This window comes from Dendrobates tinctorius, unplaced genomic scaffold, assembly GCF_039654945.1.
Source record: "Dendrobates tinctorius isolate UK_male_01 unplaced genomic scaffold, ASM3965494v1 ptg000223l, whole genome shotgun sequence".
NCBI classification, from domain to species: Eukaryota; Metazoa; Chordata; class Amphibia; order Anura; family Dendrobatidae; genus Dendrobates; species Dendrobates tinctorius.
This window is the reverse complement of record NW_027361890.1, coordinates 1,009,686-1,025,526: the sequence shown is the minus strand read 5'-3', so window position 1 is coordinate 1,025,526 and position 15,841 is coordinate 1,009,686. Positions and strand designations below refer to the sequence as shown.

The window sequence follows — 15,841 nt, the reverse complement described above, 5'->3', positions numbered from 1 at the left end:
CACACAGTCAAGGAACCCAGTGCCAAGGCAACAAAACAACCCCAAAATATTGTTGAACCTCTACCATATTTGACAGTGGGTACTGTTTTCTTTTCTTTATAGACCTCATTCTGTTTTCTGTAAATAGTAGAATGATGTGCTTTACTGATATCTTATCTGTCCACAAGACTCTTTACCAGAAGGATTTTGACTTACTCACGCACATTTTAGCAAACTGCAGTCTAGCTTTTTTTATGTCTCTGTGTCAACAGGGGGTCTTCCTTGATCTCCTATCATGGCATTTAATTTAACTCAAATGTCGATGGATGATGCACCCTAAGACTCCATGACAGCTTGAATTTCCTTGGAGCTTGATAGGGGCTCCTTATCCACAATCTGGATTATCCTGCGTTGCAGCCTTCATTAATTTTTCACTGCCAACCACGTCCAGGGAGATTAGCTACAGTTCCATAGGTTGTAAACTTCTTGATTATGCTGTGCACCATGTACAAAGGAACATCAAGATCTTTAGAGATGGACATGTAACCTTGAGATTGTTGATATTTTTCAACAATTTTGTTTTTCAAGGGCTCAGACAGTTGTCTTCTCCTCTTTCTGTTCTCCATGCTTAGTTTGGCACACAGACACACATTGCAAAGATTGAGTGATCTCCCCTTTTTATCTGTTTTCAGATATGATTTCAATATTGCCCACACCTATTACTTGCCACAGGTCAGTTTGAACGAGCATCACATGCTTGATACAAAGTTGTTTACACACAATTTTGGAAAGGTGCCAACAATTTTGTCCTACTTTTTGGGGGTTTTGTTAGAAATTATACACAATTTTCCTTTATTTCGCTGTTTTTTGTATTGTTCCAATACACACAAAGGAAATGACATCAGTATGACAATACATGTGTAATTGCAATAATTTTCTGGGAGAAATACTCCATTTTCTGGAACAATTTCAAGGGTGCCAATGGTTTCCGCCATGACTGTAGTTATATCCCATGAAAAGGACTATGTGTTATTTATATTTTCAATGCTATTCACAATGCAGGAATTTCCATGTCTGGAATGAGTCCTGGTTCATCAGGAGAGACCTTGGTATTTTCTATAGTGGATGGCAAGTACTTGATTCAACTCCTCAAGAGCGAAGTCAAGGTAAAAAACTGAAACTCATATAAATAACAAAAAATATATTTTTTGCTGTATGTCAATTATTTGCTAGTGATTCATTATCTTACCAATGAAATGTCTTTCTTTCAGAGATGTATCGCTGTGGACCCACCTCAGTGATTGCAGTAAAAGAAGGACATCTGCACGTTGGTTTTGACACTCCCTTTGTGTTTGCTGAGGTGAATGCAGATCGTGTTAACTGGGTCACACATAAAGATGGCACCAAAGAAAAAGCCCACAGTGATACCAAGTACGTTGGTCAAAACATCAGCACCAAGGCCGTGGGTAGTGATACCCGTGTGGACATAACACACAACTACAAATACCCAGAAGGTAAAAAAATAGAAAGATTTTGTTTTTTTGTACTTCTTTAAGGACATTTGTTCAATATTCAGTATTTCAATGACAATTAGTTAGCAGATTCGCCAATACATTATACAAGTTTTTATAATTGTTTAGTACAAAGGCTAATAACTATTGGAACAGTTATCCTTTTCCCTTTCATATAAAATTAATTTGTTGTAGTATGCTTCATTCAAATGTAACTAGTAAGCAGTATTATCAGCATGGAAGTTCAGTATATAACACTGCTGCTTTGCAGAGCTGGGGTCCTGGGTTAAAATCTCACCAAGGGCAATAGTTTGAATCTTCTGGCCATGTTTGCGGGGGTTTTGTCTCACATTTCAAAGACATACTGATAGCAAATTAGAATGTGAGTCCCAATGGGGACAGTGATGATGAGGTCTATTAAGTGCTGCAGGATATGAGGGCAATATGTAAAATAAATATTGTCCATTAGAATCTTGAAGGGGTTGTCTGTGTATGTTTTTTTCTTAAATCGAGTTCTTTAATAAACAGGATTTCTCACATAAAATATGTAAAAAAATAGTATTGGATTTTCTTAATGTGCACTGCTTTAAAATTGTATTCTATAGTTTTATAAGCTTCACCATTCATGGTCTTCCACTGCTACAATTGAAGCAAGGAAACAACCTCTACCGTGTGTGATGCGAGAGACTAGCAGGAGTCTCTTGCATCAACACTCGGCACTGCTGCCGCCACTCAGGACCAGAGATGCAGCTGCATAGAAAGACATGCAGCCGCAGCTCCGGTCCCGAGTGCCGGGTGTTGATGCAAGAGTCTCGTGTGAGTTTCTCGCATCACACATGATAGTGTGATCCCTGCCTAATAATGACTCTTACAACCACTCTATTGATAGCAATCAACTTTCCTCAGCCTTAGGCTGGAATCACACCAGAGTATGGCATCAGATATGAGAGCAGAGCACGCGGCCTTTGCTCAGCTGTGAGTGTGAGCCGAGTGTCAGTGCTCTGTGCTCTGATCCTCTCTCATGACGGAATCACAGCACAGGTGTGGAGGAGACAGGGAAAGTAATAGTCTCTGCATATATTGGCCTGTACTGGGATGACATCCAAGTGCAGTGCAATGTTTCACATACACCCATAGACTTGTGTTGGGAGTTTGTGAGCTGAGTCTAACTGCGAATCACAGAGTACTGTTATTGTTTTCTTATGATGTATCTGCATCAGAAAATAATCGCTGATCTGCATAACCCCATAGTATAACATTGGTCCGAGTGCTATATGATAAAACATCAGATAGCACTCGGCCATGCTATACGCTCGTGTGAACGAGGCTTTAGACTAAAAATAGCCCATAAATCTGCACTGTGTTCCTTGATTAAACTAATAGCCAGACTAGATTGGCAGTCAAAAATACAATCTCTTGCACTGGCAGAACCAGTTCAGACATATGTTACAGGGAAGTCTATTCATTACAATAGTTAACATGTAAAACTGTGACTCACTGTATTTAGTTTCTCTGTGAATTTCTGAAGCTGGACATTTAGGCAATCTGTTGATCAATTTAAAGAGGATCCTTCCTTATGGAACAACCCTCACCAAAGGAGGAAATGAAGAATATTAATTGTAATACTACATTTTGTTTGCATCACAATTTTAATTCTAAAATGTACTTTGCATCTTCATCAAAACAGGATCTCCTCAAGAGAGAGAAGTGTTTGAGAAGGCCACCAGAAATATGCCATTTTATAGACATCCCTCAGAAAATGTCACGGCAAATCGATCACCCATAAGCAACAGACGTAGGAATAATAATCCACTTGGACGTTATTCTTCCTCTACACCAAATTTATCAAATTCGGTAAATGGAAGACCAGCAGCCATAAATGAAAACGCTAGACCACTATTACCTTCACCTTCCACGGGAAACCTTTCTCGTGTACCAAATACACGATCAACAAGAAATTCTTTACGTCCATCATCTCCTTCACCAAATCCTTCACGCGCTTCAACACCATCATTTGAGGGTCCTGACATTGCTGGGAAGTTTAGGCTCCTCAGTCCTGTAGTGATTGGAGAAGACATCAACCTGATTTTAAATCTACAAAATATGACACCTTATCACAGACCAGTTAAGGTGAATCTAAGTGCTGCCTCTATTTTGTACACTGGAAGAAGAGTGAATGACATCTTCACAGATCAGAAGTCTCTAATTATCAGTCCAAGTCAAGGTATGTAAAAATGTAGTACTAAGGGTGTAACAATCCCACAATGGTCTAAATGCTGGTGATTGTTCTCCTGGACACATGTCTATCATCTTCTCCATTATACCATTCTATACTTTAGTAACATAACATAAGATTGGTATAAAAAAACATTTTGTAAAGTGTAACACTGAAGTTTTTCTAGTTTGCATATGACTATTTGATAGGAGTCACATGTATTATTTTCCAAGTTACATGTTAACATACGAACCCTTCTTTGATATCACCTTCACAATTCTTGCATCCATTGAACTTGTGAGTTTGTGGAAGGTTTCTGCTTGGATTTCTTTGCATAAAGTCAGAATAGCCTCCCAGAGCTGCTGTTTTGATGTGAACTGTCTCCCACCCTCATAGATCTTTTGCTTGATGATACTCCAAAGGTTCTCTATAGGGTTGAGGTCAGGGGAAGATGGTGGCCACACCGTGAGTTTATCTCCTTTTATGCCCATAGCAGCCAATGACTCAGAGGTATTCTTTGCAGCATGAGATGGTGCATTGTCATGCATGAAGATGATTTTGCTCCTGGTGCATATTCTCTACTGCTGAACTCTTTTTCTTTCACTGGTCACATGTTCTCTACTGCTGAACTCTCTCTTTCCCTGGTCACATATTCTCTACTGCTGAACTCTCTTTCTTTCCCTGGTCATGTGTTCTCTATTGCTGAACTTTCTTTCCCTGGCGCATATTCTCTACTGCTGAACTCTCTTTCCCTGGTCACATGTTCTCTATTGCTGAACTCTCTTTCCCTGGTCACATGTTCTCTATTGCTGAACTCTCTTTCCCTGGTGCATATTCTCTACTGCTGAACTCTCTCTTTCCCTGGTCTCATATTCTCTACTGCTGAACTCTCTTTCCCTGGTCTCATATTCTCAACTGCTGAACTCTCTTTCCCTGGTCACATGTTCTCTACTGCTGAACTCTCTCTCTTTCCCTGGTCTCATATTCTCAACTGCTGAACTCTCTTTCCCTGGTCACATGTTCTCTACTGCTGAACTCTCTCTCTTTGCCTGGTCTCATATTCTCTACTGCTGAACTCTCTCTTTCCCTGGTCTCATATTCTCTACTGCTGAACTCTCTTTCCCTGGTCACATGTTCTCTATTGCTGAACTCTCTTTCCCTGGTGCATATTCTCTACTGCTGAACTCTCTCTTTCCCTGGTCTCATATTCTCTACTGCTGAACTCTCTTTCCCTGGTCTCATATTCTCAACTGCTGAACTCTCTTTCCCTGGTCACATATTCTCTACTGCTGAACTCTCTCTTTCCCTGGTCTCATATTCTCTACTGCTGAACTCTCTTTCCCTGGTCTCATATTCTCAACTGCTGAACTCTCTTTCCCTGGTCACATGTTCTCTACTGCTGAACTCTCTCTCTTTCCCTGGTCTCATATTCTCAACTGCTGAACTCTCTTTCCCTGGTCACATGTTCTCTACTGCTGAACTCTCTCTCTTTGCCTGGTCTCATATTCTCTACTGCTGAACTCTCTCTTTCCCTGGTCTCATATTCTCTACTGCTGAACTCTCTTTCCCTGGTCACATGTTCTCTACTGCTGAACTCTCTCTCTTTGCCTGGTCTCATATTCTCTACTGCTGAACTCTCTCTCTTTCCCTGGTCTCATATTCTCTATTGCTGAACTCTCTCTTTCCCTGGAGCATATTCTCTATGCTGAACTCTCTCTCTCTTTGCCTGGTCTCATATTCTCTATTGCTGAACTCTCTCTTTCCCTGGAGCATATTCTCTATGCTGAACTCTCTCTCTCTTTGCCTGGTCTCATATTCTCTACTGCTGAACTCTCTTTCCCTGGTCACATGTTCTCTGCTGCTGAACTCTCTCTCTTTCCCTGGTCACATATTATCTACTGCTGAATTCTCTCTCTCTCCCTGGTCACAAGTTTTCAGCTGCTGAACACTGTCTCACTCTGGGTTTTATGTTCTCTGCTGCTAAACACTCTCTCTCTCCCGGTCAAATGTTCCCTGCTGCTGATCACTCTCTCACTCTCAGCCTTCCCTGCAGAACACATGGCAAGGATTAGGTATTGCTGCTCAGATTATGTGGCCCCCTGAGGGTTCAGTCGCCACAGAGGTGCTGCACCTCCTCCTGAGGTGTGGTGCCCCACCATCCAGGTAAGGTGGAGACACCTGACCACACTCCAACACCTGCATCCCACACAACAGAGTAGTGTAGAAAAGCACCTTTGGTGGCTCCCTGCTTGGAACACAAAGAGTGCTAAGAGGTGGGTGGAACTTAGTTGCACAAGAGAGCTGGAGATTATTAGGACTAGGTCAGTCTATGAGAGAATATCCCTTGAGTGGGATGGATGGAGGGAGGTGCTGCAGCTGTCTCCTGTGACCTGGAGCTGCTGGCACGGGAAAGAGATATAGAAAGCCTGATTCTCCATAAGGAAGAAAGATTTGTACAGAACGTGAGGAGAAGAAGAGAACTAAGGACTAGGGTTAGAGCAGAGCCCTTCCTCAAGTTCTAAGCGCATGGCCGGGGTCCAGTCCCCAAGGTTGTATGGATACTAATGGTCCTGCAGCAGACACCGGAGGAATAGAAGTTGTCACCACTTTATTCCCAGACTTGGGGGCACCACAGCAACGTAAGTGAGCCGGGACTTGGTAGTTCTAAGGAACATCTTAAAGGAGGAACTTGGGTTTAATACACAACCACAAGTACTTCATTACAAGCGCTAGAAAGGAGACGTTCAGAGAAGGCATATGTTGGCAGAGTGTTGGAACGGAGTACTTCATCTTGCCTGGAGGTTGGCTGGGCCCCTGACCTGGAGGACACAGCACCGAGGCGGGCACCTGTGTGCACTACAGACTGTGAGTAAAGCTTTGAAACTACACGCCCTGGTGTCCTCCGCTTATTCCTGCGCCAACCCACTCAGCACTGCTACATCTTTGTGCTTAACACTACACTGGTCTCCTCTCCTCACTACCTCTCCATCTACACTGCCCTGGGACTACAGCCCTACCTGTGGAGGGCCACAACATCATTGCTGCACCACACCATCCGTCCCAGAGGATCTGTCTGCAGCGTCGGCTTAACATCTTCATTGCCGAACACCACAGGTGGCGTCACGAATCATCCACTTATAAACTTTAATCATCAGCCACACTATTCCATTTACATGGACACCCAGGGCCACGGACCGGGTCACCGCCACTGTGACATCTCCCATTGAAATCAATGAGCCCGGCTCCGAGTACCCCATGGCCCTGGCGGGCGACCCAATTACCCACTCAACCTCTAGCACTAACACATCGCTGGAAGTTGGTATATTACATGAAAAAAATCATTTATTTTCAGAGCCTTATAATGGCCCCATCACACACAGCGAGATCGCCAGCGATATCGATGATTTTGTGACGCCACAGTGATTTCGCCAGCAATATCGCTGTGTGTGACATGTATCAGCGATCGGCCCCCCTTCCGGATATCGCTGATCGCGTTCGAACGTCCTGGGCCGTTTTTTGATCATTGGTCTCCTGCTGGCCAGCACGCATCGCTGCGTGTGGCAGCGGGAGAGCAACGATCAACAATGCTGGGAGCTGGTTTCCAATGTAAACAGCGGGTATCTAAGAGCCGCGCGGCTCTTAGTTACCTGCTGTTTACATTGGATACCAGCTTGCTCGCTAGTCCTGATCGCTGGTGGGCCTGTCTATGTGACAGCTCACCAGCGATCAGCTAACTATGTCCCAGCGATCCCATCCACGTCGGATCGTTAGTGGGATCGCTGGGACATTGATACGTGTAACGAGGCCCTAAGTCTTTCATAGAATTTGCAAAAGGGTGACTACCTTATTTTTAGCACTCGTAATCAACATGAAAAATACTAATATGGATAGTAAAACCCTATTCTCTCATACCACTAAAAATTCTGCAGCTATTATCTAAAGCAGCATTCAGACTTCCTACTCTGCCCAGTGCCAGGTCCCCATACACATTAGACTATTGTTGGCCAAACCTGTTGATATCAATGGGTTTGACTAACAGTCCAAGGTGTTTAGGTGTGCTGGCCATCTAATGGCCTACAAAAATTTCTATCACGCATGGCCAATTTCAGAATGTTGATTGTATTGTTCTCCTGAAGAGATAAGCGATCAGCCAGAGGTTTTCTCATAGAGAACACAGCAGCTCTCGTCCAAACGGTGTGTATAGCCAGATTAATACTGTTAATACAGAAAGCTGGAACAATATTAATTCAGTCAATACGGTGGCTCAGTGGTTAGCACTGTTGCTTGGCATCACTGGGGTTCTGGGTTTAAATCCCACCAAGGACAATATCTACAAAGAGTTTGTATGTTCTCCCAATGTTTGCTCCCACATTCCAAAGACATACTGATAAGGAATCTAGATTGCGAGCCCCAATGGAGACAGCGATGGTAATATCTTTAAAGCGTTGTGGAATAAGATAGAATTCTATAAGCAAAGCATAATAAATAATAAAAAATCAAGAGCTGACACACTATTTGTCCATCTCGGCAGTCATACAGGGGCACAAAAGGTGAAGTAGGTGGACATATACACTATAATGAGCTATAGGACTGCAAAGAGCCCACATACTGGGCTCGTGCACAGGGGCCCTCTTTACCCCTGAATTAAATCACTATCACTAATAGCAGGGGCATAGCTAAATAGGGAATGCATAAGTGTACACCTGGTCTCCTATGCCTGATGGGACAATAAGACCACTCTGCCACATGGGATGATGCCAATATTATAAGTGTCAAATGGTAGGCAGGGGTCCTGTTGCAGATTTTGATTTTGTTTTAAGTTACACTTCTGATTAATTTAATGCAATATGTCATAATTCACTGCTTTAATAATAGTGTTATTATATTTACAGTGGGGCAAAAAAGTATTTAGTCAGTCAGCAATAGTGCAAGTTCCACCACTTAAAAAGATGAGAGGCGTCTGTAATTTACATCATAGGTAGACCTCAACTATGGGAGACAAACTGAGAAAAAAAAATCCAGAAAATCACATTGTCTGTTTTTTTTTCATTTTATTTGCATATTATGGTGGAAAATAAGTATTTGGTCAGAAACAAAATTTCATCTCAATACTTTGTGATATATCCTTTGTTGGCAATGACAGAGGTCAAACGTTTTCTGTAAGTCTTCACAAGGTTGCCACACACTGTTGTTGGTATGTTGGCCCATTCCTCCATGCAGATCTCCTCTAGAGCAGTGATGTTTTTGGCTTTTCGCTTGGCAACATGGACTTTCAACTCCCTCCAAAGGTTTTCTATAGGGTTGAGATCTGGAGACTGGCTAGGCCACTCCAGGACCTTGAAATGCTTCTTACGAAGCCACTCCTTCGTTGCCCTGGTGGTGTGCTTTGGATCATTGTCATGTTGAAAGACCCAGCCACGTTTCATCTTCAATGCCCTTGCTGATGGAAGGAGGTTTGCACTCAAAATCTCACGATACATGGCCCCATTCATTCTTTCATGTACCCGGATCAGTCGTCCTGGCCCCTTTGCAGAGAAACAGCCCCAAAGCATGATGTTTCCACCACCATGCTTTACAGTAGGTATGGTGTTTGATGGATGCAACTCAGTATTCTTTTTCCTCCAAACACGACAAGTTGTGTTTCTACCAAACAGTTCCAGTTTGGTTTCATCAGACCATAGGACATTCTCCCAAAACTCCTCTGGATCATCCAAATGCTCTCTAGCAAACTTCAGACGGGCCCGGACATGTACAGGCTTAAGCAGTGGGACACGTCTGGCACTGCAGGATCTGAGTCCATGGTGGCGTAGTGTGTTACTTATGGTAGGCCTTGTTACATTGGTCCCAGCTCTCTGCAGTTCATTCACTAGGTCCCCCCCGCGTGGTTCTGGGATTTTTGCTCACCGTTCTTGTGATCATTCTGACCCCACGGGGTGGGATTTTGCGTGGAGCACCAGATCGAGGGAGATTATCAGTGGTCTTGTATGTCTTCCATTTTCTAATTATTGCTCCCACAGTTGATTTCTTCACTCCAAGCTGGTTGGCTATTGCAGATTCAGTCTTCCCAGCCTGGTGCAGGGCTACAATTTTGTTTCTGGTGTCCTTTGACAGCTCTTTGGTCTTCACCATAGTGGAGTTTGAAGTCAGACTGTTTGAGGGTGTGCACAGGTGTCTTTTTATACTGATAACAAGTTTAAACAGGTGCCATTACTACAGGTAATGAGTGGAGGAAAGAGGAGACTCTTAAAGAAGAAGTTACAGGTCTGTGAGAGCCAGAAATCTTGATTGCTTGTTTCTGACCAAATACTTATTTTCCACCATAATATGCAAATAAAATGAAAAAAAAACAGACAATGTGATTTTCTGGATTTTTTTTTCTCAGTTTGTCTCCCATAGTTGAGGTCTACCTATGATGTAAATTACAGACGCCTCTCATCTTTTTAAGTGGTGGAACTTGCACTATTGCTGACTGACTAAATACTTTTTTGCCCCACTGTATATATAGTCAGAAATAAATTGTATATACAGTATATATTTTATTTATTTACATTTTTAATCAAAGAAAAGATTTATAGCAGATTGAATAGTCCAATGTAAATTTGTACATAACCACAAGGAGGTGCTGTCTTACTTTAAATTATAGCCTAGACTTTTCATATAGCTAGAAACTGGAACTGCCAGTGTTACATTACATTACATACCGTATATTATTTACATGTATTAATTTCAACAAAACTAGAGGAATTCATGTGTAAATTGTAAAAGTAAAGACATTGAAAGATACAGAACCTAGACTTCAAATAATCTTCAAAAGTGTATTCACTTCCTTAAGGCTGAGTCTGTCTCAAGTCTCAGTGTGAAGCCGAAATTTTACACACAAGTGATGGTGAATAAACCTGTTAAATGATTATCTGGAGTAATTAGACTGCTGATTTTGAAGGGATTGTTCCAATCCTTTGATTCCGTGTACTTGGCTTATAAGTGATGATCGATTAGAGATTATTGGAGTCTACATGCCTTTCTGTGCTACATTGTAAAAGTGGTCGCCTTGCTTCTTGGCATTTGTGTATGTAATGCCATTTCATATATTTTCCAGATGCACACATCTCATTGCAGATTCCCTACTCCCACTACTATAAATACATCAATGATGGGAACATGATACAAGTGGTTGCTCTTTGTGAATTACCTTTTGGTGAGAAAGTTTTAGTTACAAAGGATCTTGTCTTGGAGAGTCCAGCTATTACTATCAAGGTAAGGATAAGACTGCAACGATTTTAAAATACGACTTTAAGACCAACGCCAGGCATGTGAATAGGATACTACTAGAAGAAGCAACTAACAGAATGTTTTTTAACAGGGAAAAATGCAAAGTGCTACATCTGGGCAATAAAAATGAAAAAAAGCATATACAGAATGGGAGGAATAGGCCTAAGCAACAGCATATGTGAAAAAGACTTGGGTATACTAATAGATCACAGACTGAATATGAGTCAACAGTGCGATGCAGCAGCAAAAAAGGCAAATGCAGTTCTAGGATGTATTAACAGAAACATACAGTCTAGATCACGTGAAGTCATTATTTCCCTCTACTCCTCTTTGGTCAGACCTCATCTGCAATATTGTGTCCAGTTTTGGGCACCACATTTTAAAAAAGACATCCACAAACTGGAGCAAGTTCAGAAAAGAGCGACCAGAATGGTGACCGGTCTGCAAACCCTGTCTTATGAGGAAAGGTTGCAGGATTTGGGAATGTTTAGTTTGCAAAAGAGAAGATGAGAGGAGACTTAATAGCTGTCTACAAATATCTGAAGGGCTGTCACATTGTAGAAGGATCATCTTTATTCTCATTTGCACAAGGAAAGACTAGAAGCAATGGGATGAAACTGAATGGGAGGAGACACAGATTAGATATTAGAAAAAACTTTTTGACAGTTAGAATGATCAATGAGTGGAACAGGCTGCCACGAGAAGTGGTGAGTTCTCCTTCGATGGAGGTCTTCGAACAGAGGCTGGACAGACATCTGACTGGGATGATTTGGCGAGTCCTGCTTTGAGCAGGGGGTTGGACCAGATGGCCCAGGAGGTCCCTCCCAACTCTACAATTCTATGATTCTATGATTCTAAGGATGCTGGTTCCTATTATAATATATTTGACAGTAACCTGTTACATGATACATGCCTCCCAAACCACAGGCAGCATGACTGCAGCCAGATATACTGTATATTTTCTTCTGAAACACTCTAAGGCTATGTGCATACACTGCGGATTCACCTGCGGTTTTCCTGCGGTTTTCCTCTAGTTTGTTAAAGGTGTGAAACCGCAGCGGAATCCGCAGAAACAATTGACATGCTGCGGTTTATAAACAGCAGCAAAACCACACGGAAAAAAACGCAGTGTGAGCACAGCGATTTTTAAAACCCATAGGGTTACATGGTACTGTACCATGTCTGTGGAACTGCTGCAGTTCTGCAGGGCCAAAAACGCTGCGGAACTGCAGCAGAATCCGCAGCGTGTGCACATAGCCTAACCTTTCAGAGAAGATACTTCAAAAATCTGCCTGGGATCACAGTAATAGATGGGACTAGTCTGTCTCTGCCCTTGGCCGGCTTTTCCCAACATCACTGCACCTGATTACAAGGTCTCTCGCTCTACTGTGTAAGAGAAAAATATACCTGGTTGCAATAATGCAGTTGGCTCTGTTTTATTTTGCTCTCAGTTTGGGAGGAAGGTTGGTTCCTTTTAAAGCGGTTGCTTCATGAAAACAATCCAGGTCCATCTTCAGCTGGTGGCCACACCAGCTCAGCCAAGAGTACAACAGGAAGGTTTCTGGTAGAGCCAGTTACACCTACAAAGAAGACAGTGAGGAAGAACAGGGACATCTCTTGAGACATTTCTTTATATAATTTACAGTTTTAATTGTAATATGAGACAAAATAAGATTAAACAAAAGAAGGAAATTAAAAGAAATTCTAGAATATGTTTGAGATATATTCTTTATTTTCGATTGCTCAAAAAGGTAATAACAGTATGAAATACTAGAACATTTTTATGTTGTGTACTATCTGTGTTGAGTGTTTTTGTTTAAAGTGAAAATGGAAAAGAGTTACACAGATGGACACATGGACACCTTGGTGGATCACATATAGTCAACAGAAATATAGCAAAGTGTAAAAAACTGAGCAACAATAATAAACATAATCTCAAAGACAAACTACAGGAATTTGTGATAAAACTCCAAAAACATTAGACTGAAGGTGAGCACACCTGCCGGCTCGAGTGAGACACGGACGACCCTCTAATGTCAATGGTGGCCTACCAGATGTCCCATGACAGATGATGCCAGGGGAAATGAGGATTAGGCCATATGAATTTATACACCAGACCCTTCTGTTGACCCAATAGACATGTCTGCCAGCCACTTTTTTTTCCCCTATCCCTATTTAAAACACATGGACACTTTGCATAGCTGAGCATCCAAATGTAGGAAGACAGCACGAAAGAAAGCATTTTGGTTGACAGCTTTATATATAGACACTTTTAAGTATATACTTGTAGAGGTGGGCACTGCTTCCATGGAGGGCTGCCACTCATTAAGTTATTAACTTTTATTGACTGGAAAAGTCTAGCGCATACCCAGCTCAAGGAATTAGAAATCTCATCAGGTTTATATTATCATATCACTGATTTATTTTATTTTCGGATATGTATTTGTATACCTGGAGATTATGACTTGTGTAATGTTTTCTTTGTTATTCTTTTTACAGCCTCTTGGTAACGCCATGCTGCACAAGACAATGGCTCTGGAGATAAGGTTTACAAATCCACTAAATATGACCATCAATGACTGTACCGTGGTGGTGGAGGGCAGTGGCCTTATTGACAGGCAGCTTACTACAATGTAAGTATAGCCATGACGCTACCCACACATGAACATGACTTGGGGCTTAGTGTCACCGCTGCCAAACCAATTCTAGATCCAATAGAAGAAGGTGATAATGTTAACAGTGATAATGATAATACAATATAATTAACACCAAAAATACAAAAGTATAGATGTATACTGTTGCCTCTCTCTCCACTACTCAGAGATGAGTTTAATTATTCTACTAGGAGAGCTTTGTGAAATGTTGACTATACTGGTAGGACTGGTTAATTGACACCCCAGGCGAAGGTACAGAACTGCACCCATATCTAGAGATCAAAATATCACTTAATTGGACCTCAATTACTACAAATAACTAGTGATGAGCGAGTATACTCGTTACTCGAGATTTCCCGAGCATGCTCGGGTGATCTCCGAGTATTTGGATGTACTTGGAGATTTAGTTTCTGTGGCCATAGCTGCATGATTTGTGGCTGCTCGCCAGCCTCAATACATGTGGAGATTGCCTGTTTGAGAGGCGACCTCTCATTGGTTGTCGGTCGTCAGCTGCTCGGGTGACGTGGCAGTTCTGGATTTGTCCACGAGCAAGGTCCTTTCTGACTGGACTTGAACAGGAACGTGTAAAAGGTCCACTGGAGCACACGTTGGCGCTCTAAGATCGTATGTGTTCAGTGTTTTGGTGGATACGTTACCACCCTGTGTGCACGTATGCCGCTAATAGCACTGTGAGTGTGTTTCTAAACAGACAGTGTAGGGTGGGAACTCCTGCTTGAACTTAGCATCTGCATCGGGCATCCTCAGGCGCGGGTGCTAAAGCACACCGTGTGTCAGAGCAGGTTCAACCACCAGCTTAGATTTCCTGGGGGGATAGCTATAGAGACCCCAACTAGCAACACTACCACTATGCTCCTGTGATGTCTAACAGGGCATAGCTTAGAGTGTTCTCAGTTGTTGCACTGCTCTGCGCAGTAACAGAGTCAGGTACTTTGCACTCTTATCACACCTAGTGACATTTAACTTGGTGTGTTTATGGTGGTTGCTTGCAGCTCCGTTCTGCCATTGTTCACATTAGCTGCAGTTTACATCTCTGCACGGTGGACCACGGGTGGCGAACGCACATTATTATTATATTTTATTTGGTGAGTTCCACCAACCCTAACAGTTCCACTCATTATATAATATTAGAAATTCAATACATGAAAAAAAAACATTAAGAATATTTACACTAAATTCTTTGTATCTTTGGATTAATTATATCTAATAACAGCGTTTCAGTGTCAAAAACATATTGGTGAAATTATACATCCAGTGTCTGATCCATGTTGCCTGTGAATCTTGTCAGCTGTTACGTTCCTTTTAAGTGGTCATGCGGTGATCAAACCGAGATCATATATTTTTAACCAGTAATGGGCATATATCATAGAGACTACCCTTATGGCTGATATGGAGCCCCATAGAAGGCTGGCTCAAATTTTAATTGAAAGAAGAGGGAGCTATCATATGGTTGCGATCTTCAACGTTGCTGCAGTGTGAAACAAAATGGAAATTATTTGACGTTTTATTGCTGTCAGTAAAACCCTACATACACATTAGATCTTTCCTCCTCATAGACAGGAACATTTGACCAGGCGTTCCTGTGTTCTCCGTGAGCGAGGGGCTGAGAGACTCCAATGGCAGGGGCTTACGCTCCAAATAATTAAAGGATCTGCCACTTGAAATATGGTTGTGCCAGATCCTTACCTCCCCAAGTTCATCTGAAGAACGAGAATTGAGAGACATCCATAAAAATTATACTATTGGGTGGTCCCACCAATGTCAACAAGTCTTGTTGACTTTAGCCCTTTGTCTCCTGAAAGGGCCTACATTTTTATTGTTGCCATAGAGCGCATGATCCCAATGTGTGATGCTATTGAGTAGAGGTGAAACTTAGTTTTGAATGGTGGTCACTAATAATATATTCTGTCGTCCACAGGGTGCCCTATCTAAAACCAAAGGAGAAAATAAGATTCAAAGTGGAGCTAACACCCTACAGGACGGGCACAAGGCAACTTATAGTGAATTTTAAGTGTAAACATTTTTCAGTTAAAGGATACCAGCTGCTGAATGTAGAATCCTGGTAACCGTATCTGTTCATATCTGGCATTCATATTACCCCTTGTATTTGTGTATTTAACCATGTATAATTGTAGGGCTTCCTATTAAAGGGAATGTAATATTTTATAATAAAATACCTTTGAAGTTGCCCAGTA

General features: G+C 42.0%; 1 protein-coding gene across 1 annotated transcript in view; it reads left to right on the top strand.

The window, feature by feature from the left end:
* The window catches only part of LOC141059038 (protein-glutamine gamma-glutamyltransferase E-like), a 45,551-nt gene extending 29,710 nt beyond the window's left edge, over nucleotides 1–15,841 (top strand). Inside the window, exons 8-13 of the mRNA XM_073555247.1 lie at nucleotides 1,042–1,145; nucleotides 1,251–1,493; nucleotides 3,178–3,714; nucleotides 10,802–10,959; nucleotides 13,474–13,607; nucleotides 15,565–15,841. Coding sequence (XP_073411348.1) covers nucleotides 1,042–1,145; nucleotides 1,251–1,493; nucleotides 3,178–3,714; nucleotides 10,802–10,959; nucleotides 13,474–13,607; nucleotides 15,565–15,712 — 1,324 coding nt within the window. The 3' untranslated portion in view covers nucleotides 15,713–15,841. The remainder of the gene's footprint in view (nucleotides 1–1,041; nucleotides 1,146–1,250; nucleotides 1,494–3,177; nucleotides 3,715–10,801; nucleotides 10,960–13,473; nucleotides 13,608–15,564) is intronic.